Source organism: Podarcis erhardii, assembly GCF_964252035.2.
Source record: "Podarcis erhardii genome assembly, chromosome: 1".
NCBI lineage: Eukaryota > Metazoa > Chordata > Lepidosauria > Squamata > Lacertidae > Podarcis > Podarcis erhardii.
Window position 1 is genome coordinate 48,505,555 of NC_138497.1, and position 23,361 is coordinate 48,528,915.

Sequence of the window (23,361 nt, forward strand, 5' to 3'; positions counted from 1 at the left end):
GCCCTGCGGGACCTGACATCTTTCCGCAGGGCCTGCAAGACAGAGTTGTTCCACCAGGCCTTTGGTCAGGGCGCAGTCTGACTCCCTCCTCTGGCAACCTGCACAGAATATTGCTTAATCGGTTGCCAATAATTTGATTTTAATTAATTTTTATAATGAATATTTTGAATGTGTGATTATTTGATTATTTGATTATTGTTAGCCGCCCTGAGCCCGGCTTCGGCTGGGGAGGGCGGGATATAAATAAAATTTATTATTATTATTATTATTCATGTTGTAAATGCTGGTTCCAGCAGAAGTTGTGCAGGTGCTTATAGTGCTGTTTTTCTCCACTCTCCCACATAGGTGGAGATGACCGCCGAGTTCTACTGTGGCATATGGAACAAGCCATCCACTCCAGAGTCAAGCCTGTTCAGCTGAAAGGGGAACACCATTCGAACATCTTCTGCCTAGCTTTTAATAGTGGCAACACCAGAGTATTTTCTGGAGGTAAGGAAGAAAAGCTTCAAGGGGAACATCTTCAATGGAAAATTAGGGTTTCAGGGCCTTTCTGTGAATTTATTTTCTTTGCAGTATACTTTTGGTCTTTCACTTGTGTAGGCTTGGCATCCCAACAACAATCCCTGCAGAGAGAATGCTGCCTTTTCTGAGCATAATATTATGGATCGGGGAGAATGGTGTTCCTCCTCCCAGATAGCCTGTGAATTGCTATTTGGGCAGTGGCTGTGGGAGTCTCAGACTCTGCTGGATGCTGCCTGTGACTTGGAGTATAATATGCTGCCTGCCTCAGATAACATATAACCACCACCATATTTTAAAAGGAGGAGAACATCAGCAGGACACTTCTCCACCCACCATCCACCCCAGTGCAGTTCTCCATAACAGGTTGGCACTGAAGAGTGCATGAATATAGACAAGCGAGGATGAAGAACAAGTTCTTCTGCTCAGCAAGATTGTCCTATCCTCTAAATCCATTCTGTGTGGATGGGCTATATCACACTTAATATGTAAGAGGGGCATGTGGTAAGGAAAGGCAACTAGCGTATGCTTGGGCTGGATAAAAAAATAATCATGTGACTTTAGCTAGGCTGGGATAGCTTAACCTGTTTGGGGCTGAACTGACCCATGATCATCAATCCTTTAGGAGCTGCATGTCAGAGTGGGTATTCCCAGAGTGTCAAACTGGGTGTGAGAAGAACTGTGGTAGGGGGCTTGGAAGGTCACACAGAAGGTTTTGATGCTGGGGGTCTGCAGGAGCTGTCAGTAATGTTTTAAAAACTATAAAAAGTTGTTAAAAAAATAAATATTTAAGGAGTAGTCTTGGGGGGCAGTCACAAAAATCTTGGTGGTGGGACTGGATATGGCCGACATGCCATAGGCTAGGCAGCCTTTAGTTAGGCTGTCGATTCAGAGACAGGCAACACCAATGTTGAGCAGCAAACAGGAGTCTTGATCCTGTGTTTTCCTCTAGCATGTAATGTGATGGCATTGGCAGGACCAGGAGGGTAAGTAGGCTGGGGAAATGCTTGAGCTTCTTATTTCCCAGCCACTTTCCCCCACTCAATGGGGACTAGCACCTAACCCTGGAACCAGGCAGAGGGCGATATTGCGGAGGTCCGAAGAATGAGCACTTGGGTGGAGGGTGCTGCCACTATGATATAGAATGGAGTCCAAGAGGTGGGGAAGCACTGAAGTTTGGTGTTGCACAGGGCGCCACTGAAATTTGAGACCTCCCCAGGTCTACCACTGCGAGCAAGCACTTCTTCTCTGTGCTTCTTCTCCCGGACAAATGTCATCTCATTTCTGCTACTAGGTGTGTCCAAGTCAAGCAAGCAGGGAATTGGGAGGAATTTTACCCTGGACACCTTGTCCTGCCATGAGAAAAAAGTAGCAGGCTCATCTCTTTTCCTTCATCTTTTTTTATTCCAAAATGAAAACTGCAAGCACGTTATTTCTCAATTTTCATTACTAATATGCTATAAAATTCTGTTTCTTCATCTAGGTAATGATGAACAAGTGTTGCTTCATGACGTTGACAGGTAAATGCATTTCCCGCAATGCCTGAACACTCTTGATGTGTGTGTGTTTGTTTCCTAAATGCTAACCGGTTGTTGTATGACATTTTCACTAATACAGGGGTTGCCTACATTGTGACCTCCAGATGTTGCTGGAGTCCCATTTCCCGCCATCACTAACCATTGGCCATGCTTGCTGAGGCTAATGAGAGTTGACAGTAGAGCTGCATCTGGAGGGCACAATGTTGGCTAATCCTGACCATGCTGGCTGAAAGCCTATGCGATCACCCATTCTTGTTTGTCTCCTATTTACTGCATTCTCCTCCTGATATTTTATCTTCCTCCTCTTGTCTTTCCCCTTGATATGGTTACTAGATAACATACTATGGAAAAACTGTATCAGAGCCATTAGGCTTGTTTGTTAAGTTATACAGCAGAATCTTAACCACGTCTACTCAGAAGTAAGTCCTGTTGAATTCAATGGGGCTTATTTCTAGGTAAGGGTTTAGAGCTGCAGCCTTCCCAAATAATGTAAAATAGCCAAAGACCCTGATCTGGAGAGATCTTAATGTATGTGCTTTCTTTCTTTCTTTCCTTTTTTATATTTAACCCTCCCTATCCTGGGGGCAGATTCACAAGCAGTTTTTAAAACATCTGAGTTTAAAGAACTAGTGATATTTATGGATGGTGTGGGGAAATAAGTTCTGCCAGGTGTATAGGACCAAAAATATTCCCTTTGTATACCAGGCCCCATGTGTGTTGATATTTCCTGCTAACTCAAAGCCCAATTCTATGCACGATAGGTTGGGCTTATTTCAATGGGGCTTACTTCCAAGTAAGTGTGCATACAATTCCAGGGGTAGGCTACAACCCTTCCCTCATTTACGTGGAACAATGGGACAATGTTAGTGTACATGTATAGGATTGCACTGTTCAATCTCCAAATCTCTACTGTTATATTTTCTACCTACTGCTACTCATACAGGATAATGGACTTTACGTATTTTCAAGTAACATTTTTCAGTGCTACCTGGCAGACTGTCCTGCCCAGCCTTAAATGAGAAAGATGAAAAACAGATGTCTGTGTCTTTTTCAGCGGTGAAACCTTGGATGTATTTGCCCATGAAGATGCAGTGTATGGGCTCTCTGTGAGTCCTGTGAATGATAACGTTTTTGCAAGCTCATCTGATGACGGCAGAGTTCTCATTTGGGATATCAGAGAGTCTTCGCAGGGAGGTGAGGGCTATGTTTGAGTGTGAATGGTGGTGAGCTCTCTCATTGGAGGGAATTAGTCCTGAGATGTGAAAGTCCAGAAAAAAACAGAGGGAGAGGGAGAAAGACTACCCTTCTAGTCTCCCTCCCCACTTTTCTGAGGACATTGTTCATACTTTCCAACAGAAAAAAATGAACATTTTGGGAATGTTGGGGGGACTATTTTGAAATGTTTTATTTTTTATAAATAATGAAATGCTTTACTGTAATCTATTATATAATCATAGTATCCACAATCCATGTTACTTTAAAAGTGTAATTGTATTCCTGCTAATAATTTCAGCTGTTTACAATGGTTTCTCAAATATGTTAGAAGGTTATTCCAGACTTTTAAGAATACTTGGTCTTCCTGATTTCTCATCTTTCCCGTCAGTCTAGCCATTTCTGCATATTCCATCAGCTTGGCCTGCCACTCTTCTCTGGTCGGTACTACTTCTTTCCATCTCTGGGCAAGAAGCATCCTGCTGCTGTCGTTGCATACATAAACAGTCTTTTATTTTCTTTTGGTAGTTCCACACTTAAAATGCCTAACAAAAAGGCCTCTGGGTTTTTTTAAAACAAAAGTTACCTTAAACATTTTTTTCAGCTCATTATATATCCTTTCCCAGAAAGCTTTTACTACCCCACATGACCACCACATGTGATAAAATGTACCCTCTTTCCTTTTACACTTCCAGCACACATTTGAACTGGTTCTAAACATTTACGCAATTTTACTAGATGCCAAATACCAACAGTACATCATTTTCATATAATTTTCTTTCAGCGAACAGCAGGCTGTAAACTTCAAATCCTCCTTCCATAACTTTTTCCATGAAGAAAACTGTATATTATAACCAAAATCTCTTGCCCAGTGTATCATTACTGATTTAACTTCTTCGAGAGTGATCATTCTTATACATGCTGCAGACAGAGACAATATGCAAATTCAGGATGCATTTGTACACCTAGGAGGTGTTGTCATCTTCATATCTTCATGAGGGGAACACCTAGAACCTTAGTTGCTTGTGAGTTGCTGCTTGCCACCTTCTGGTGATCTTTGATCTCATTTGGAGATACCTGAAGGAAGAATGAGGCATATGCTGTCCTTTTGGCATGACCCTTCCCATCTAGTTGAACTTCCCACCTTGCAGACACCTTGCTACATAACTAAGCCATTTATACTTCTGAGGCTTCAAGCCTATGTGTGCCTACCTGGGAGTAAGTGCCACTGTACTTCTGTATAAACATTCATAGGATTGCTCTGTAAATTTTTTGAAAAATACGTTAAATAGTGCAATTTTATATGCAAACTTAAAATGATGCATTCCATGTTAAAGCAGTAAAACAAGTGAAGGTTTAATACAAAAGTTAGCATTGCATATACAGTGGTACCTTGGGTTAAGTACTTAATTCATTCTGGAGGTCCGTTCTTAACCTGAAACTGTTATTAACCTGAAGCACCATTTTAGCTAATGGGGCCTCCTGCTGCTGCCGCGCCGCCGGAGCAGGATTTCTGTTCTCATCCTGAAGCAAAGTTCTTAACCCAAGGTACTATTTCCGGGCTAGCGGAGTCTGTAACCTGAAGCGTATGTAACCCAAGGTACCACCTTATTTAAATCATCCTGGAATTTATCTGTGTTCTTGAAGGGGAAAGGTCCTCTTTCCACCCCTGCCCCGTGGCTTTGAGATTTCCAGAAATTTCACATCTCTAGAGTGTGTTAAAGGGTGAAATGGATTGCTTTATCCCTGTTGTGGTGGAGTCTTATTTGATTTTACAAGTATTTCTAGGGCAGCTGACACTAATAAAAACCAATGAAATGAAATGAAACTCCCACAAGAACAAAAGAGCAGGTCAATTTGTACTCTAAGGCAGTATCAGTGGAGATTTAAAAAGCCTGGGAAAATGAAACATCTGTACCTTGGGCCAAAAAATAATCATCATAATCCTAGGAATATAAGTGCACTGAATTTTGTGTTGGGGGGGGGGACTAATCTTATTGGATGGGGGGGGGGGAAATGAAGGGAGGACTGTTGTTAATTGTAAGATTTTTGAAAACCTGAATAAAATGTTAATGACATGTTAAAGCCTGTCCAGGAAAAGCAAAGGAAGATAATCACAACCAAGTTGGGTCACCTAGAGGACGGCTTCCAAAGATTACTTTAGTATTGTATAGGCTGGCTCATTGGGCATAGGCCCAAGGATGAATTGTGTCTGCCTGGGTTATACCTCTGCTTTTATGTCTTTTCATGCACTGATTTTCAGAATGATTTGCTGAACATTTACAATCACTCCCTGTGCTTTGTAAACTGGAAACTTGCCTATTGATCTGCAGAGGACTCTGTTGAATTTAACTCGCTGGGTTTTGGACAGGGGTCGTGTAGAAGCCATGTGTGAATTATTGAATTTCCTCATTTAGTTGAAAGTTCAACTAAATAAGATCTTTTCTACGATGTTCTTGGAAGCTGCTATTAGGATACCATACATATGGGTACAAAATGCCTCCAACTGTGAGTGATTTAGGGACTAGTGAAAAGAGAGTAGGGGGGAGTAGATGGCCCTTGAATATATTTCTGCATAACAGAGTTGCTTTTGTTGTAGAGTAGAAAGGGAGCTGCCTCCCGAGGCAGCTTAGCTTGATCACTGTCTAACAGCTCTTGTTCATTAGGAAGTTTCTCATCCTCCTAACTAAAATCTGTTTCCCTGCAATTTCTACCCATTGGTTCTAATCTTGCCCTTTGGCAAAGCAGAACACAAGTCTGATCCATCTTCCACATGACAGCTCTTAGATATTTGAACATCTCCATCATAGGTCCCTGTAAACACAGGCAGTGACCATTTTAGATGCGTCTGATGTATGCACATTGTGCCAAATCCAGAAGTGACCTGAAAACGCCACAGAACGGGGCAGGGGTGGAACAGGGTGTTTGCAGGCTTTTTCTATGATGTTTCAAATATACACAATTTCACTTAAACGCGTGGTGCCTTGGAACATAACCGACACATAAATTGGGAGTTGCCTGTAATGTCAAGATGGATCTGTGGATCCTTGAGGTTTGAAGATTTCTGTAGACTAGGTGTGGCTATTCTGTGTCCCTCTGGAGCTTGTTGGACTCCCAACTCCCATCTGTCTCAGCCGGTGAATAAGCTGCAGCGAAGCTTAGCGTCGCATGCTCCCCCAGCTCCTGACTTCCTTCAGCACAAGCATGAGTAGTTCAGAAGTTTCCACCTTCTTTATTTTTTGCCTAACTACTTTTGCTTAGCTACAACTTCTTGTGTCATCTGAGGTCACGTACTATGGTTTGTTAACTATATTTTACAACATCAGTCAGATTGAAAGAAAAGGGGGAGTATTTGAGCTAAAGGCTCCCTCTGGCTCTCTTTCATAATGCTAAAGCTTTGGTTTACTGTAATGTCTGCTCGTTGGGTACGGGATTTATAACTCAAAGGGGCAATAATTTTATCTGACTCTTGACACAATCCTAAGCATATTTACTTAGAAGTGAGACCAATTATGTTCAATGGGTCTTATTCCCAGCTGAGTGTGGATAGGATTGCAGCCACAGTGTCTGATAATTCACAGTTTTAAATATGGGTGTCTTCAGTGGTGAAGGGATTTGTGCAATGAGGAAATTTTTTTGTCATCTGAGTGAAATCTGCCTGTGATGATTTAGCGGATGAAAATAAATGGGTCAAATAAGGAAGCAATTGTTCATTGAATCCTAGATCTTGACCTATATTTAGAAATGCTAGACATTAAGGATTTTATTACAAACAAGCCTTTGGTAGATTGGCGGGAATGCTGGAAACTGAGTAACAAGGAAAGTGTATGGATTTGGCAAAGATATTTGGGATTCAGAGTTCTCTCGGCAACTTGGACAAGTAAATCCAGCCTTAGGATGTTGATGGGGCAGCTACACTTGCTTGTTGTAGCACATTAAACTCATGAAATAAAACTGTTGAAAAACCTCTACTCTACTGAAATGGTTTCAGTGTCACATTACTTTTAATGCCCTAATCTAGTTTTAATTAGATGGAATGTCAAGAACTTATGAGAAGTTCCCTTGTGGACTACCGCAATGTTTTGTGTGCTAGTAAATGCAATGTTTAAGGATTATACTAAAGTAATTCATTTAAAACTCTTTCAATAAGACACATATCTAAATTAAAATATTTTCCACTCTGTCAGAGTTCCAAGATCTCCCACTTAGTAAAAAATTGTTTCTGTAGTAGATACTACTTCATCAGTGCACTAGCACTGTACATTTCTGAGCCATAAAATACCAATTAGTATGTGGGAATTCTGTTTAATGCTAGGGAAAGATGCATAAAACCTGACTACCTACACTAAATAAATTCTTGAAAGGGTTGACAAATGTCCCATTAAGAAAAAGTTTAGCCAGCTGTCAGCATTGTACAAGAGGTGTTGTGCCTTTAAAAGTAAATTGATCTTATCTTGTTTTGTTAACAGAGCCCTTCTGCTTGGCTAATTATCCATCAGCCTTTCACAGTGTGATGTTCAATCCAGTGGAGCCCAGGTTACTCGCCACTGCCAACTCAAAGGAAGGTGTAGGGCTCTGGGACATTCGCAAGCCTCAAAGGTAAGACTCTTCTTTCTTATGTGTTGTTTTGTGAAACTGGGAAGACAGAAAGAAGCTCCTTCTGGAACTCAGTTGAACTTGGTGCTTGGTAATGTTGTGGGAAAAAATACCCACCCAGCATTCATTGCCAGGATTGATTGATTAGGCAAAGAATGGTGAGTGGGTCTTTCCCCCCACAACAGTAATGTGGAGTAATGAAACTTCTCTAAGTGTGTATTTTTTCTTAGTTTATAAAGCTAAGTAATATTAGCTTCTCTGTTGAAACATTTCAGATAAACTGGATATATGTGTGACCATGATTGAACATAAATCTGTAGCAGCTTTGGTTCAGAGAGGAGCAGCAGGTTGATCTGTATTAGGCTTTGAGGCTTTTAACTGCATGTGGTATTGCTTTGAGTTCTTAATTCCCTACAGCTCACCACTAGCCCCTATAAGTTTTGAACTGCCTGGGCTGTTCGTATTTGAAATTTCCATGGACCACATTTTTATGTTGAAAATTATGTTTGACTAGTAGTTCCTTGACTAGTAGTTCTCCACACCTAATGGCAATTTGTTGATGTATCCATGTGCTCTGTATATGTTTCTCAAATCACTTTGTTTCAGAATGGAAGGAACCTATGGATCATCTAGTAGAATTAACTGCTCCAAGTGTGATAGTCTATCCAGACTTTATTTTGAAAACTGCTAGTGAAGAGGGCATCACTAAGCAGTTTCCCATCCTCATTCTGTATGGGGCTGCCCTTTATTGTCACTGAAATTCAATGCAAGTATGTTTTTCTTGCTTTGAAAATTGTTCCTCCTTGCCCTATTCTATAACAAATGAAATTTACTAAATGATCTACAGTATTGAACCCCTATGCTTCCACTACATAATGCTGGGTGCTTCCATGCTGGTCATTTTTCTTCTGTAGTTGACATGATTTGCTCACTCAAGTTTCATAGAGAATTTGGATGATATCGCTCCTAAACTGTTCCAACATTGACCTCCCACTTAATCTCTCGGCCATTTGTAATCAAATGTTTTGGCTTCCAGCTAGAGTGCTCTACATTCCTTGCATACAGAGATTGCTATAAGGCTGTCATTTCTCCTTTTTTGGAAGAGACTTGGATGATGTGGGCAGCGATGTAGCTGAAGACCATGGCTCTATCTACATCGCCCTGTATCTTCCATTGCCATTGCCTGCCTGCATCTCCACCACTACCTTGCTTAAAATGTGCCCCTCCTCATTCTTGCCTCTTCCTGGCTTGAATCTGCCAATTTTAAAATCTCAGTACAATAGTGCAAAAAAAGTTTAATGTGATAACAAGCATGTTAAGTTTCACTGCTAATATTATACAGACATACGAGCTAGGTTCATCCTGCCTATACTTTACAAACTCCCAGGATGTACAGAACGACTTTGTATCTCCCTACTATTCTAGTATGAAAACCCAGATGTCACATACTCAGTTGCTAGATTTTGCACTGCCATGATGGACACACCATATTTTTCCATGTATAAGACGCCCCCCTGTATAAGACAACCCCTATTTTTTTAACTCAAAATTAAGAAATTAAGTTGTTTAGCTTTTGGGGGGGTGGGGGAGGTCACTTACACCATTGCCGATTGCTTGCCACAGCCATGGCCGATCACACACCTCGCCGCTGCTGCCAATTGTCTGCCCACTTACCACCACCAACAGCCCACCTGCCCAATCACCTGCCCAATAGCCACAGCCAATTGCCAGCAGGCCTTGCTGCAACCACCAGTCACCCGATCAATCGCCACTGCCAATCTCCTGCTTGCTGCTGCCATTAATCGCACGTCCCCCCCCTGCATTACTATCCGTTTATAAGACAACACCCAATTTTTGCCTAATTTTTTTTAGCAAAAAGCATCGTCTTATACACGGAAAAATACGGTATGTCAAAGGATTGTTTATATCACAAACCAGGCCTAAACTGAAGGCCCATAATGCAAGTCCTGTGCTGCTTCACATTCCCTCCCTTATAGTTGCTTTTAACTGCTTGTCTTTTGTCTCCATCTGCTTTAAGTTTATGTGAGTTATAACCACTTTTAACTATTTTCCTTTATCCCTCTCTTCTTTAAGTCTTATGTGCTTTATTTTATTTGCATGTTTGTATCTCATGCTGGTCTGCGACCACATTAAGTTTGTATGTTATGTAATCTCATTTTTACACAAATAGCAAATTGTGTGAAACCACGCAGTGGTAACTTTTTGCCTTTCTTTGAAGGTTAAAAAACCCCCTGTGCATTTGTAGTAATGGCAGGAGTTACAGCAGTGGTGAGAAACCTGTGGCCACCTAGATGTTGTTAAACTCTAACTCCCATCAACCCCAGACAGCATTGCAGATGATTGTGGGCTATAGGAATTGTAGCTCAAGAGCATATGGAGGACCGAAGGTTCCCCACCCCTGGATTACAGGATTTGGGATAAAGGAAAAATAGGTTCTGTGTGGAAAGTGAAAGAGAACTGGCTGTATAAGCCCTCATGTAAAAGCACCTGCTGTCTCCTTCCAGATGCCAACAAAGGGATCGTGGGAATCATTTATCGAATTTATGTCCCCCTTCCTCTCCAGAGTAGCAAACAGATAAACGATAAAAAAGCAAGAACATTCTAAAAGAGTTAACATGTTCTAAAAACAATTGTGGTTAAAAGCTTCTTCCAACCATGCATACTATCTTCCAGCCTCTCTCCTCTCAGCCGTGAGCTTCCCTTTCTCCAGTCTTAACTACAAAAATGTTTTTAGGTTGGTCCAAACGTAGTTAATGCTTGTCAGAAATGCTGGGGAGCTGCTGCCAGTCAGCATAGACAATACTGAGCTCAGTGGACCACAGGCCTGACTTGGTGCAAGGCAGCTTCCTGTGTCAACAGTGCACAACTCCTATCCAAACCTGCTGTGCTGTTCTGATATAAAAGAACCTCTCAGAAATGGAATGCATGTACAGTGTCAGCAAAAGACATGGCATGGGCTGTCCCAGGCCTTTTCTAGATTTCTTTAGAAGGTCATGCAGGCAACCTTTGCTCGTTTGAGACCACAGGCAAACATTTCTCTTCTGAATAGTGTGGGTGGTTTAAACAAAGCTGTTATGAGGCTTCTCTGCCACGAGGAGGTGCCAACAAATCGCAATGTGCGTAAGGCCAATACATGGTAGCATATATATAGAACTAAGTGTGGCAATTTATACATTGGTGAATATTAACCATCCAAATCCTAAGGCCACAAAGCATAATCGTTCCAGGACTGTTTTCTAGACTTGGACTTCCTAGACTTGTTGATAAAGGTTTATGGCATGGTAAGGTTTAAAAAAAGGCTATGCTTCTGGAATTGTGAGACAGTTTGCTTACTTAAAACAAGGGTGGGGAATCTCATGCAAGGGAGTTAAATGTGGTCTGTCAGGCCTCTATGCCTAACTCTCAGAATTCTCCCTAGGCCTCACCCCTCACTGCCCCAGGTATTTTGACTAGGCTGCAATGTGTCCTTGAACTCTGATAATGTCTCTTGCTTCTCTGGATGGAGGAAAGGAGTATGTGAAGAAACTAGCTTGCTGTACAAGATTAAAATTTATGTTCATTGCTCCACTCTGGTCTTTGCCCCCTCCCCTGGCATGTGGCCCTTGGAAGGTTTCCCATGAGGGAATGTCGCCCCTTGGGCTGAGCAAGGCTCCCCACACATGATTTAAAACATCATGTGACATTTTTGCCTGTTTCAGCGGTCTTGCTAATGGCTGGCAATAATCAGTCATCATGTGACTTTTTTTTTTTTTAAGGGGCCTGCTCTTCATGGTTTGCATATCTGGGTACAAGGCTGATGTTGCTTATAAAAAACCGTGACATTTTTACTTCCACATAAAGCAACGTGGATGGTTCAGTTTTGGTTTGCTAACAAATAGGCACTTGAATAGTCTAAGAGCAAATTTAGTCTTTCAAGTGGGTTCTGCAAGAAACAGTTGCCATGTGGAGTGCTTGAGGGCAGGGTTCTAGCTGTGCCTTGGCCAGGATACTCCCTTCCTCTCTCCCCACCCCATTTTTCTATTTCTTCCCACAACAGTCAGACAGGATTCAGTGCCTGCAGAACATGCTTTTAAATATTGTTTTGTGCTTCTTCAAGCCTGCTTGTGGCTGTTTCTTGTGCATTGATGGTGCCATGTTACCGTAGTTGCATAAGGATAAGCACTGGGGGAATGAATTTGCTATCTGGGATCTGGTAGGATACCTCTGTAAGTCTGCACAGACTCCATTCCACCTTCAGGTAATTTTAAATCCTGCCTTGCAATATCCTCTTCTCCCCTACCCTTTTGTGTGCTTACCATTCACCTTGCTAAACCATTTTGATCAGGCTTAGGTAAACTCAGTCCTCTATATGTTTTGGGAACTGCTACCCCCATGATCCCTAGCTAACAGGACCAGTGGTCAGGGGTGGTGAGAATTGTAGTCCCAAAACATCTGGAGGGCCGAGTTTGCCTATGCCTGACTTAGATTAACTTTACTTTTCCTGTTTAACTTTTGGGTCCCCCCCCCGGTGCCATTTTTACTGTAAATCATTATTGCAGAGTCAAAAAATATCAGATGGGTTAAAATATTAGCTTGGCAGTTGTATTAACTACTGTGTATTAGTCTGTTCTTGTGTGTTGAGTGTTCAAGGCATTGAGTCCTCCTTCTCTTTTAAAGTCTCTCTGCTTCCCCCACCCCCATTATACTGTAAACATCAGTGCTGGAAACTGTCAATTCTTTCCTGCCCATTCCTCAGCCCTTTCCTCCTCCGCCTCAGTGACTGTAATTTCCTGACACCACTGGCAAGCTTGAAATTCAGTCAGGTGTATCAGATCAAGATATGCAGATTTCATATTATGAATACAGTTGTTGTCATTTCTTCCTCTCGCTTTTCTTTTTCTTTTAAAAAATGTCCCAACTTTGTGCTATGCCTTCCTTCTTTGCACTTTGTTGGCAGTAAGTGGCTGTTTTCAAGCCTCAGGAAAACAATCCATCCATAAAACTTGCCAAAGGGAGAAAAGCTTTATTTAGACTATCTTGTCTATTTTTCCTGGAAAGGAAACCATTAGCTGATGCTGACAGTAGCTCCCATTTGTCATATCCTCTCTCTTCTCATTTGTCTGTTAGCTACTGGTAAAAACTGATTTAACCTTTAAAAAATCTATTCTTGGATTAAGACCCAAAATGTTGCTGTTCCACAGATCCTGCTTCATTTATCATTTTGTATAGGATCTGTGTGGCAAATGACAGCACCATGGCCTGTTCACATATTCTGCTGCAGTGTAAATGGGGGAAAGTTAAATGTTTAGAATTATAGAATGTGTCAGTTAGAAGGGACCGTGAGGCTCATCCAGTCCATTCCCTTGCAATGCAGGAATCTTTTGCCAAATGTCTAGCTCAAACCCTTGACTCTGAGATTAAAAGTTTCAACTGGGAGACCAGCTGAGCTAATCCAGCTGTTCTGTTTCGGTTAACTTAGACATATGGTAATACATTTGCAAGTTTAATAAACAGGAAATACTTTATATGTAGAGGAATTCATAATATAGAATCATAGAATCATAGTGTTGGAAGGGACGACAAGGGTCATCATGTCCAACCCCTTGCAATATCAACTAGATCAGGGCATCAGCAAACTTTTTCAGCAGGGGCTGGTGCACTGTCCCTCAGAACTTGTGTGGGGCCGGACTATATTTTGATATGATGCAAGAGCACCACGAGCCCCAGTGGCTGCTTACCTGTGTCTTGCAAGCGGCAGGCGCTGGCGGCGGCAGCAAGACAATGAGCAGTGCGCAAAAGGGCTCCAGAGAGGGGCTGCTTAAAATGGTGGCCACTTGAATGCTGCTGCTGCTGCTGCTGGCACCAACAAAGACCAGCCTCTTTCCTCCTCTAGGCAGGGCGAGGATAAGCCAGGAGGAGGGAGGGAGGAGGCAGCAGCGGTGCCGTATGAGGGAGAGGGAAAGAACGCGTGCTCTGCAATCCATGCAGCGATTCCCGGACCGTCCACGGGCAGGATCCAGAAAGCAATTGGGCCTGATCCGGCCCACGGACCTTAGTTTGCTGACCCATGAACTAGATCATACAGGGCAGGTGTCCATCCAGCCTCTGCTTAAAAACCTCCAAGGAAGAAGAGTCCACCACCTCTCATGGGAGTCTGTTCCCCTGTCAAACAGCTCTTAGAAAGTTCTTCCTGATGTTTATGTGAAGCAACAAGTAAGGCTAAAGGAATTGCTGTGGAATAACCGTCTTCTTGTTTATATAAATTGGGATGGGGGACCAAGCTAGGTTTTCAACCTGGTTTAGCTGCTGAATATTATTATTTAGCACCAATCATATAGCTGGGGCTCCATCCTTGCCCAGAAGATTTAATTTACCATTGTAGCTTGTATATAATACTGTACGTTCTGTTGAAAACTGTTAGTATTTCCAAGCAAATTGTCATGTGAGCAAGGGGGAAATAGATTGATGATAGGGTTGCTACCAGACCAGGAAAAGAAACAAAGCTTAGCTTGGCTTGGCCTGTCACTAACAGCAGTTTTGATCTGTAGACATTTGTAATAGTATAGAAGAGGCTGAGGACGTTACACTCCAGTATAATTTTTGTGTGAAAGATTGACGAGAGGTTTGAAGGGGCAGGAAGTTGGTTGGAAATGAGAAGGAAGAATCACATTCTTTTGGCTTCTCTGACTGCGAGACTTCCTTTGGATGAACTGAAAACTGTTTTTAGTTACGATGACATTCAATAGCTGGGAAAGATTGATTTTCAATAGGTTAATACTTTTACCACTGTTAATTTAAAATTCTAATCCTTCTGTATGTAAAATCATTTTGTGCTGGCCCCATGGTACTTCTAATCAATGTGCAAACCAGCATCTCATTTTTTTTAGCAAAAGAAAAGCACTGATTATGATACAGTAAGGGAATGAGCTATGAATGCTTTTGCCACAATAAATTCTGTGGTCCACTGGGATCCAAACCCTATTTATATTTACTATCTTAATAGTTCCTCTGTGACTTGGATAGACAGTTTGTATCCACCTGATGCCATGCATTGAGTATTTTATTCCCAATTCTTTGGAACTCCTTCCTAGATGTGATCAGAAAGGCTCCGTCCCTCTTGAACCTCAGAGGCTATTCAACAGGTTATTTAGTTTCCTGTTTTGTGATTAATTTTAAATTGATTTTATCCACTGTACATCTTTTGTAATTTGTATGTACACCACTTAGAAACCCGTATATAAATAGCTGAAATATTATTGTTCATTTATTAAAGTCCTCCTGAATTCAACAAGAGATTATTTCCTTGTAAGTGTGCAGGGAATTATAGTTGTAGGCCATGATCCAGTTTAAAGTTGAACCTGCATGTCCATCTGAAATTATTAGAATGAGTTAGTTGTGGCCAAAGTTTTAGCAAATACTCTTAACTGGATTTGGGACTTGAAACAAACATTGCTACTTGTCTGAGATTTTGCCAAAAATCTAACTGAAATTTTGCTACACATCTAATTCATAAGTTAGTCCTAAGTATAGAGCTTGGGTGGCTTATTGGATCCTCAGTAACATTTCCTTCCTGGAAATTTATTTAGGACATCTGAGTAATATATGGAGAAGTGTGGTTCATGGAACACAACTAGTTACACATCTATAGACTTTCTGCCTCCTTTGAACTCCTTCCTGCCTTGTTGTGATAAGGAGGGATGGCTGATAGATGCTTCATGGTAGTTAAATTGCGACAGCCCATCTGATTCTTTTTGGTTTCTTGTTTCCTAGTTCCCTGCTCCGGTATGGTGGGAATCTATCACTTCAGAGTGCCATGAGTGTGCGGTTTAACAGCAATGGAACACAGCTGCTTGCTCTCAGACGTCGGCTGCCACCAGTCCTTTATGATATCCACTCCCGTCTGCCTGTCTTCCAGTTTGACAACCAAGGATACTTTAATTCTTGTACCATGAAAAGCTGCTGTTTTGCAGGTGATCGCGATCAGGTAAAGAGCCTCAGTTGCCAATTCTGTGAGCTGAATAAATATTTCACTTGTGGCATTTATATCCCACCTTGCTCTCCAAGGAGCTTAAAGTGGCATATATGGCTCCCTCCCTCCTTGTTTAATCCCCACGACAACCCTGTGAGGTAGGCTGAAAGGGAGTGACCGATGCAAGTTAATCCTCTCAGTTTCACTGCCAGGTGGGGGCTTGAACCCCAGTCTCCCAGGTCCTAGTCCGACAATATAACCTCTACACCATACTGGCTCAGTGGGCACTTCAAGAGCATTGATGGCATGGCATTAAAACACAGGGTCAGTGTGCCTATATTTAAGTTTCCCCCTTGCTTAAAACAAAGAAGGGTGTTAACACTGAGAGACCTGCACAGCATACCCACACAACTTAGCCAACCCTGTGGGGTGAAGTAGGCCGAGAGATGGTAGCTGACCCAGGTTGTCCACTGAGCTCCTCTTCTGGGTGGTCATTAGAAATTGTATGTCTCTGGTTGAAATTAAAGGGGGGAAATGAAATACTTTGATACTAAACAAGGTAATGGAACTGGTGGCTAAGGCTCCGTTTCCACTCCATCAACGCATCATACGAGTTTATTCCAAAAAAGCCCCACATGGCGAGCTGTTTTAGTGCATACAGCTGCTTGCAACATGGCTCTGCTGCGTTTCACCATATTACTGTGATATGCGAGAACTTGGGCCATGCTTCACAGCAAATAGTTGCAAGCAAATGGCACGCCATGCAGAGCTGTTACATGGCTATATTTCCATACAAATCGTGCCTTGGCTAATGCAGAAATGTTAATTGGGAGTAGGTGGTACACCATGTTGCCTTGATTTGAGATGGCTGGTGCAAATGTTTAGAAAGATGATAATGTGCTTATTTGCTTTCCCTTTGTTTCTACATATTTCTTAAACTTATATCCCACGTGTTTTCATCATGGAATCCAAAGGAGTGTGCATGTGGTTCGGTCACCACCCAGGCACCGACCAAACTCAAAGCTGCTTTGTTTCTGCATGGTGATGACCCCATGTGTCTTCAGACCTACCCTTTAGGATATTGATGATCTAGTGGGTTATGATGACTTACTAGCAGGTTATCTGACCTCATGTGGCTCAGGCCAGTTGCACCACCATTTATTTATTTTTTGGAAGGGGGCGAGTGTTTTCCTTTGTTACAGAGGAGCAAAGAAGAAGCCTGGTGCAATGGTGCAATATGGTGAGGAGAGGGGGAGGGGGCTGGAGAAAAATTAAAATGAATGCTGTTGGGAACTTGCATATATTTTATTTAGGCAGCAGAAGAGAGAGGAGAAAAAGTAGTCTTCAGAATGCCTGGTTTTGGTGGCATTATGGGAGGGGGAATCTAGTTTTTTGTAACTACACTGATGCTCTATCACATAGGCGCCAACTCTAAGGGGCCCAGGTCCCTTCACCGCCCCATAAAATATTGGGGGGGGGGGTGCCATCCCAATTTTGAGATCAATCAGTTGCAGAGGAGGCTGAGTGTGGAGCTGAGTGCAGTGCCGATTCAGTGGTTGGACGTTTCTTCTGCTGCTGCCACAGAGGGGAAGCAGCCCCGGGCCAGTGGCAGGAGGAGCCACCAGCCCTTGAAGCTGCACTCTTGTTGTGTTTGGCTCCTCCCTGTGTCACATGGGAGTCATGCATGCGCCTCCCCCCCCCCCCAATTTTCTACTTAGGTTGATTCCTCTGTCAATAAAAAGTGAGTAAAGTTTGGTGAAATATGAATTTCTTTAGCAAGATCTCAGCCTTCTCGGGAATGACTCCCAAAACTTGACGAGAAATTTCCTTTGTTTTAGATTGGTGCTGCCTCTTTCGTTTCTCCTTAGTTCTGAAATTTGTTTTCCCCACTCCCTTTTGCTTTACTGTAGATGTAGCAAAGCTCCGGGCCACCAGTAATAAAAAGCACTACTTTGCTGCTTTTTTCAAGCAAGAGTTAACGTGTGCTCTCTGAATAAAACTAAAATTATCTTTACTCTGTGGCATGTCCTCAGACATTACATCACCACTCAGTCTCCTTTGTTGATATTATGCATGTGCAGGAAAGTTTCAGGAATGCAGCAGTCACTGGGCTGCTCTTCCAGCATTCCTTAGGATGAGTTCTGCACACTGAGAGACTCTGGTCAGGATGCTTTGGGTTCTGCCTTTCAACATGGTGCTCCTAGAAAGAGCAGTGGCTAAAACAACTCATTTACATGCTGTTTTGTTTTGTTTTTAAATAAACTAGGGAACTTGCTCAGTGCCACTTAAGAACAGAACTGGCAGCATTCTCCCCCCCCCCCCAAATCAATCTTGGGGAAATTTTTTTGCATGCTTTTGCAGCACTAGGAATTTGTCTTGGTTCTGAGGCTCGTTCAAAAATGGAAGCATTCTCTTCCGGGTTTTCGGCGTTCAGGTTCTGAATCCTTTGGCTTCCAAGATGCTCGAAAACCGAGGTTCCACTGTATCAGTTTTAGTCAGAAAGGGCAGGCACTTGACTACTTCATACCATGTGAATTCCCTCTCAGAAGCAGTGTTGTTCTCTAAGTTTAACTGATAAGATTTCCCTAATTCCACCAGGCATACAGGCTTGTTTTCAAATTATAAACTAGATGTGGACAAACCATTTTTTACAAGCCTAATGTTGAAACAGTTATACTTCGATAATGAACAGGGGATTTCAGGGAATGATGACCTAAATACACCTTATGAAGGTTTTCTGATTATCTCCAAATGCATTTACAATGATTAATTTTGAATGTTTTCATTAAGGCCGTAAGAAATATATTCTTGGTAACTTTAAGTAGCGAGCTTACTGAGGTGAAGCACTGGAATTACCCTATACTGCCAGTGGGGGTCAGCAGTGGCTATTATGAGACCTATTACATTGAAAGCAAATATAGGCAGGGCCATGTATTTAATTTCTGATATTGACATGATATATACTGTTCAAACAGCTGAAGGCTAGGTTTTTTTTTGAAGAATTATATTTGAGTGGTCAAAGAGTGAGGAATTAATCTGAACATTTGAATGCTGAAGTAATTTTTTCCCCCAATAGCTTACTCTTATTAGCATACCTTTATTTTATGCCTTTTCTTGCTTCCAGAAATATGTCATTCCTGATTTTCTGCCTAATTATCAGTTGTTATACTTTGGGTGCACATGTGTGTGTACAGAGCTGTAGAGCGTGTTTGTTTAAATAAGCAGCATATCACAAAACAGAACAAATGGTTTTACAGTTATCAGTATTGAAATTTATAGCAACCCTCCTTGCTTCATAATTTATGGAATTTTATATATATGAAGAGATGTAAGATGCTCTTCTTCCTGTGATTATTTTGAGAGTGGGAACTGGCTTTTGCCACAGACTTGAGAGTTCATGCAGATGAACAACCTGGGAAACTTTTTCGAGTGCTGCTGTTGGCAGGGTGGGGAACTAAGGGAAAGATTCAACAGCACTTAAGTGTGAAGATGGCAATCCAAACTGAACCGAATTTTGGAAGTTGCATGTGCTGGGAACGGTGTGGGTGGCTTTAGACAAGCCACTCTTCTCTTAAGCCCTGGTTTAGTTGTCAGTCATATCCCATACCTGTGGTGTCAAGCAGGCCATCCATTTTTCAAAGCAACATTTGTTTATTTGTTTCCTTATTTAAACAACAACAAACAATTATTTGAAGTGTAAAAGTGCTGAGGGGATTTCTTGGTGTCATAGCTGAGAGCTTAAGGGTTAATAACACTCCAGTCCTCCACACTAGGGTCCAAATAAGCATTGGGAGCCCTGTGCTAGTGAACTGTGTAAAAACGAAAAATATTAAAAGGCTCAGTTATGTAGCTAACCTAATGTGTAATTTGGCTCTTTAAGATGTAAGAAGCTCTGTCAGTCATGAATTGCCTTACACAAAAGAAGCAAGCAAATGTGGAGCAAGAAAAAAGGGCTGGCTTTAATTTTCCTCTTTAATACTTTGCATTCAGCAAAACCTACGGAAATATAAAAGCTTCAAGATGCCGACCGTTTTCCAGCAGACAGTAGTTAAGAAACATTTATTCCTGTTGGTGGCTGAATTCCAGAATGTGCAAAAAGCACTGCTATTAAGACCGCAGTAACCGCTGCCGATCATATTCCATTTTGCATCAGTTGCCTGTAGTATGTTCTCCTTTTGGGGCAGAAATGGGAGGGAGGTTCAGGCAGGCAAGGAAGCAGCAGAGCCAGCAGTCTGAGGATGGCTCATTCTAAACAATTGAGGCATGTTTATAGAGTTCTGGGATTGCTGCTTTGTGCAGCAACAGCTATTAACCATGCCTGGGAATTTTCTTCCTTCTAAGGCAAACTTCTGAATCAGCAGCTTGTCATCCAAAAGCCTTTCCTCCTCTCCCCTTTCGGTTGTTTGCAGCTAGTCACAGATGGAGGATGATTTACATCTTTGCTCATCAAATGACTTTGAATATTTTCCCCCAAAAGACTGTTAATGTTGTGTTTGAACACATTCTTTTAATGTTTGGAGAACTTGATGGGAGTAGGAAATGGGGGGGGGGGGGGCAGTTGGCATGAGAAGCACTTTTTTTTGCTGCTTTAGGTCACACACTTCCTGAGAGTAGGCTTGGGCCTGATTTGCATGAAATGCTAAGCTAAACCTTGAATTAGGGAAACCACGCAAGTGTGCAGGATCCCAGAGAGCAGCTTGCAGCACCTTTTCTCCGCTCCAGTCCCATTTGCTGCATGGCTTAGTGTGTTGTCTGAACAGGGGCTTGTGGTTCAGCTCTCTGCTTGCTAACCACGAGGTTAGGAAGGAGAAAGCTTAGCCATGAGCCCAAGTTCAGACAACACACGAAACCAATCCTGACTTGCTTTGGCACAGTGCTGCAGCAAAAATGACCAGGGAGGAGCACAGCGGCTATAAGCTTCTCTCCAGGAGCCAACACAGGCTTAGTAAGGTAAGGTCTGGTTTTGCAGGCCTTGTGAACCAGGCCATGGTGTCTCACGTGATGTATCCTCAGTGCTGGAGACACAGCAGGCAGCATATATTTCTTAACAACTTTCTTCATATTATCCTACAAGAGCAGCTTCTCTGACCATGCTCCTAAAAAACAACTGACTAGAACAGAGATGGGTCTTCATTTTTCCTTCTTTTAGGAAACTTCATCTCTTGAGGAACCTTCACGCAAACAAGGGTGGGGAATAAATAATAGAATTATTATTACTGCTACTTCTTCTACACTAAGACTATTAAACAGAGTGACTATGCTACAACTGTGTGTTGGGACACTTGCAATTGTGAAAGCTTAGTGAAACTCACCAACCACCAGCAGAGTGTGGCTGCATTTGGCTGGCTGTTAAGTGCAAGATACTTTTTAGTTATTGGGGGAAAATGTGTAGTTGCATTCACATCTATAGCCTGAGCAACTTTCCTGTGCTAGATCCTTTTTTGGACATTGTTAACATTTGCCAAAAGGGACTCCACTGGCAGCACTTCTCTAAAGCTGTCCTCTTATAAGCAGATCTCTATAAAATTTCACATGGAAAGGAGTTCCTTGTGTGACTGTTTTTTTCTGGCAGTAACTAGGCTGGAGTGCCAGAACACCTTGACTTTACATTTTGAGAATTCTGGTTAGGATGAGGACAAAATATCCTTGCAGTTGGAATGAGCACATCCAAGTTGGGTAAAGCAGCTAGGCTTCTCCACATTGGAGGAAGGGAGCTTTTAAAATTATCAGTACTGTACTTTGAACTTTCATACAGTGGGCTATTGAGTGAATTTAAGGGAGAATTCCATTGATGTTAAAGCAAATAAATCATAAATGAAGACTAGAACAGGGACAGGTGTTTGACTTGTGTATCATGGTTTTTATGGGTATAATTTCAATGGGACTGGAAAGTAAATATGCATTAGATTGTAGCTTATCATTTTTGTAGCCTGTTGATTTTTAAAATCAAAGCCTTCTCTCTCCCCACTGGTTTATCATGAATCCCTGGACTTTATATTTTCAGTCCTTGACCTGCCACCACACCAACAATACGAATTCTGGGCATGTAGAATATATATGTATTGCATCATATAATCAAGCTATTGGAATCTTCCAAATATGTATATTTCAAGGGCTGCCTTAGTGGTGAATTTGTTGTAACTTACTAGTATTTTTATTTCTAACAGTACATCCTCTCTGGCTCTGATGACTTTAATTTATACATGTGGAGAATTCCTCCGGATCCAGAAGCAGGTGAGTGTTCCTGAAAAATCTTCCAAATTAAGTTACTAGCGCTAGGAAAAGCAGTCTTCTAGAACAGTGTTTCCCAAAGTGTGGTGTGCATACCCCCAGGGTTACACTGAAGAGTTTCAGAGGGTACATGGCAGAATTTGCTCTAGTCTAGATAAAATAATGATGTTAAAACTAGAAATTATCTTCTCCCAAAAAGGCCTACCACTGGTATAACATCTCAAAAGAGGTATACAATCATTGTAAGTTTGAGGAACACTATTCTACAATATTAGCAATTTATGCAAGAGGTGCATTATTGGGGCCGCCTTCCTGTACATGCATACCTTTGTGTAAACCCCGTGATGGTTGCTATCCTTTGCATGTCTGCTTGGAAGCGCTGAAGTTCTCCTGGTTTGTGTGTGACATGTGTGTATATATCCTCGTTCCCATCGCCTTCTTAATCAAAATCATCTCTCCCCCTTAGCTGCTCTTTGCCTTGTAGGGGTGGGGAATACAGGTATCTGTATTTTTCACCTAACACTGTGTTATTCATTGATGCAGTCAGTCCGAATATGTAACAGTTTAGAAATGCAATATCTAAAACACAAAAAAGCATTACGTATTCACAATATTAACAACTACTGAAACACACATGCACTAAGTTTAGTGCTTTAATTTTAGCTCTTTGTTGATCTATGTATGTTGTCATGAGTGTCACTGCTTTCTCACTTTTGTGTCCCCAACATGGCTGTTTTTTAAAAAACAAAGTGAAGGTTCCTTCATGTTCCACTTCTGGGCTTCCAGAGACATCGTTTGTTGAGCAGTGCAGTTGAGTGACCAAGCTGAAATACATGAAGTAATAAGTTCTTTACTGTGCTGCCAAGCGCTACAGTCAAAGGACTTTTTGGAGAAAACTGGCTCTCTTCAGTACTTCCAGCACTTCTAAGTAATTGTCCAGACTTGCCTAAAGGTCCATGGTTTTGGTGACCGAACCAACTCAGCCTTATATTTGTATGACCAAGAGAATGTAGTTCTCCTGTGATAAAGGAGACACAGACCTGTTGGGTTCAGAGGCCTGGGACTCTTAGAAACATAAGACGCAGGACGTGTACTGTGCCTTATTAGATAGCAGGTTTGTTTTAGACTTCCTTCCTTACTTGCAGCTACGTGCAGATTGCTGTTCTTCCTTCCAGAATTCCCTTTCCCCCGGTCTGCCTACTGTAAGTCCTGGGGTGAACTAGTCTACCCTTAACTCAGAGCAACCTGGAATCCTGGTTTGGATCAAGGAATGGATCTGCCATAAGCATTACAGTG

The 23,361-nt window shown here is 42.0% G+C and overlaps 1 protein-coding gene across 3 annotated transcripts in view; it reads left to right on the top strand.

The window, feature by feature from the left end:
* The window catches only part of DCAF5 (DDB1 and CUL4 associated factor 5), a 43,454-nt gene that overhangs the window by 9,473 nt on the left and 10,620 nt on the right, over positions 1-23,361 (top strand). For all 3 annotated transcript variants that reach the window (XM_081881483.1, XM_081881484.1, XM_081881485.1), the window contains exons 2-7: positions 346-489; positions 2,003-2,039; positions 3,112-3,251; positions 7,739-7,868; positions 15,636-15,849; positions 22,002-22,068. In XM_081881483.1, coding sequence (XP_081737609.1) covers positions 346-489; positions 2,003-2,039; positions 3,112-3,251; positions 7,739-7,868; positions 15,636-15,849; positions 22,002-22,068 — 732 coding nt within the window. The remainder of the gene's footprint in view (positions 1-345; positions 490-2,002; positions 2,040-3,111; positions 3,252-7,738; positions 7,869-15,635; positions 15,850-22,001; positions 22,069-23,361) is intronic.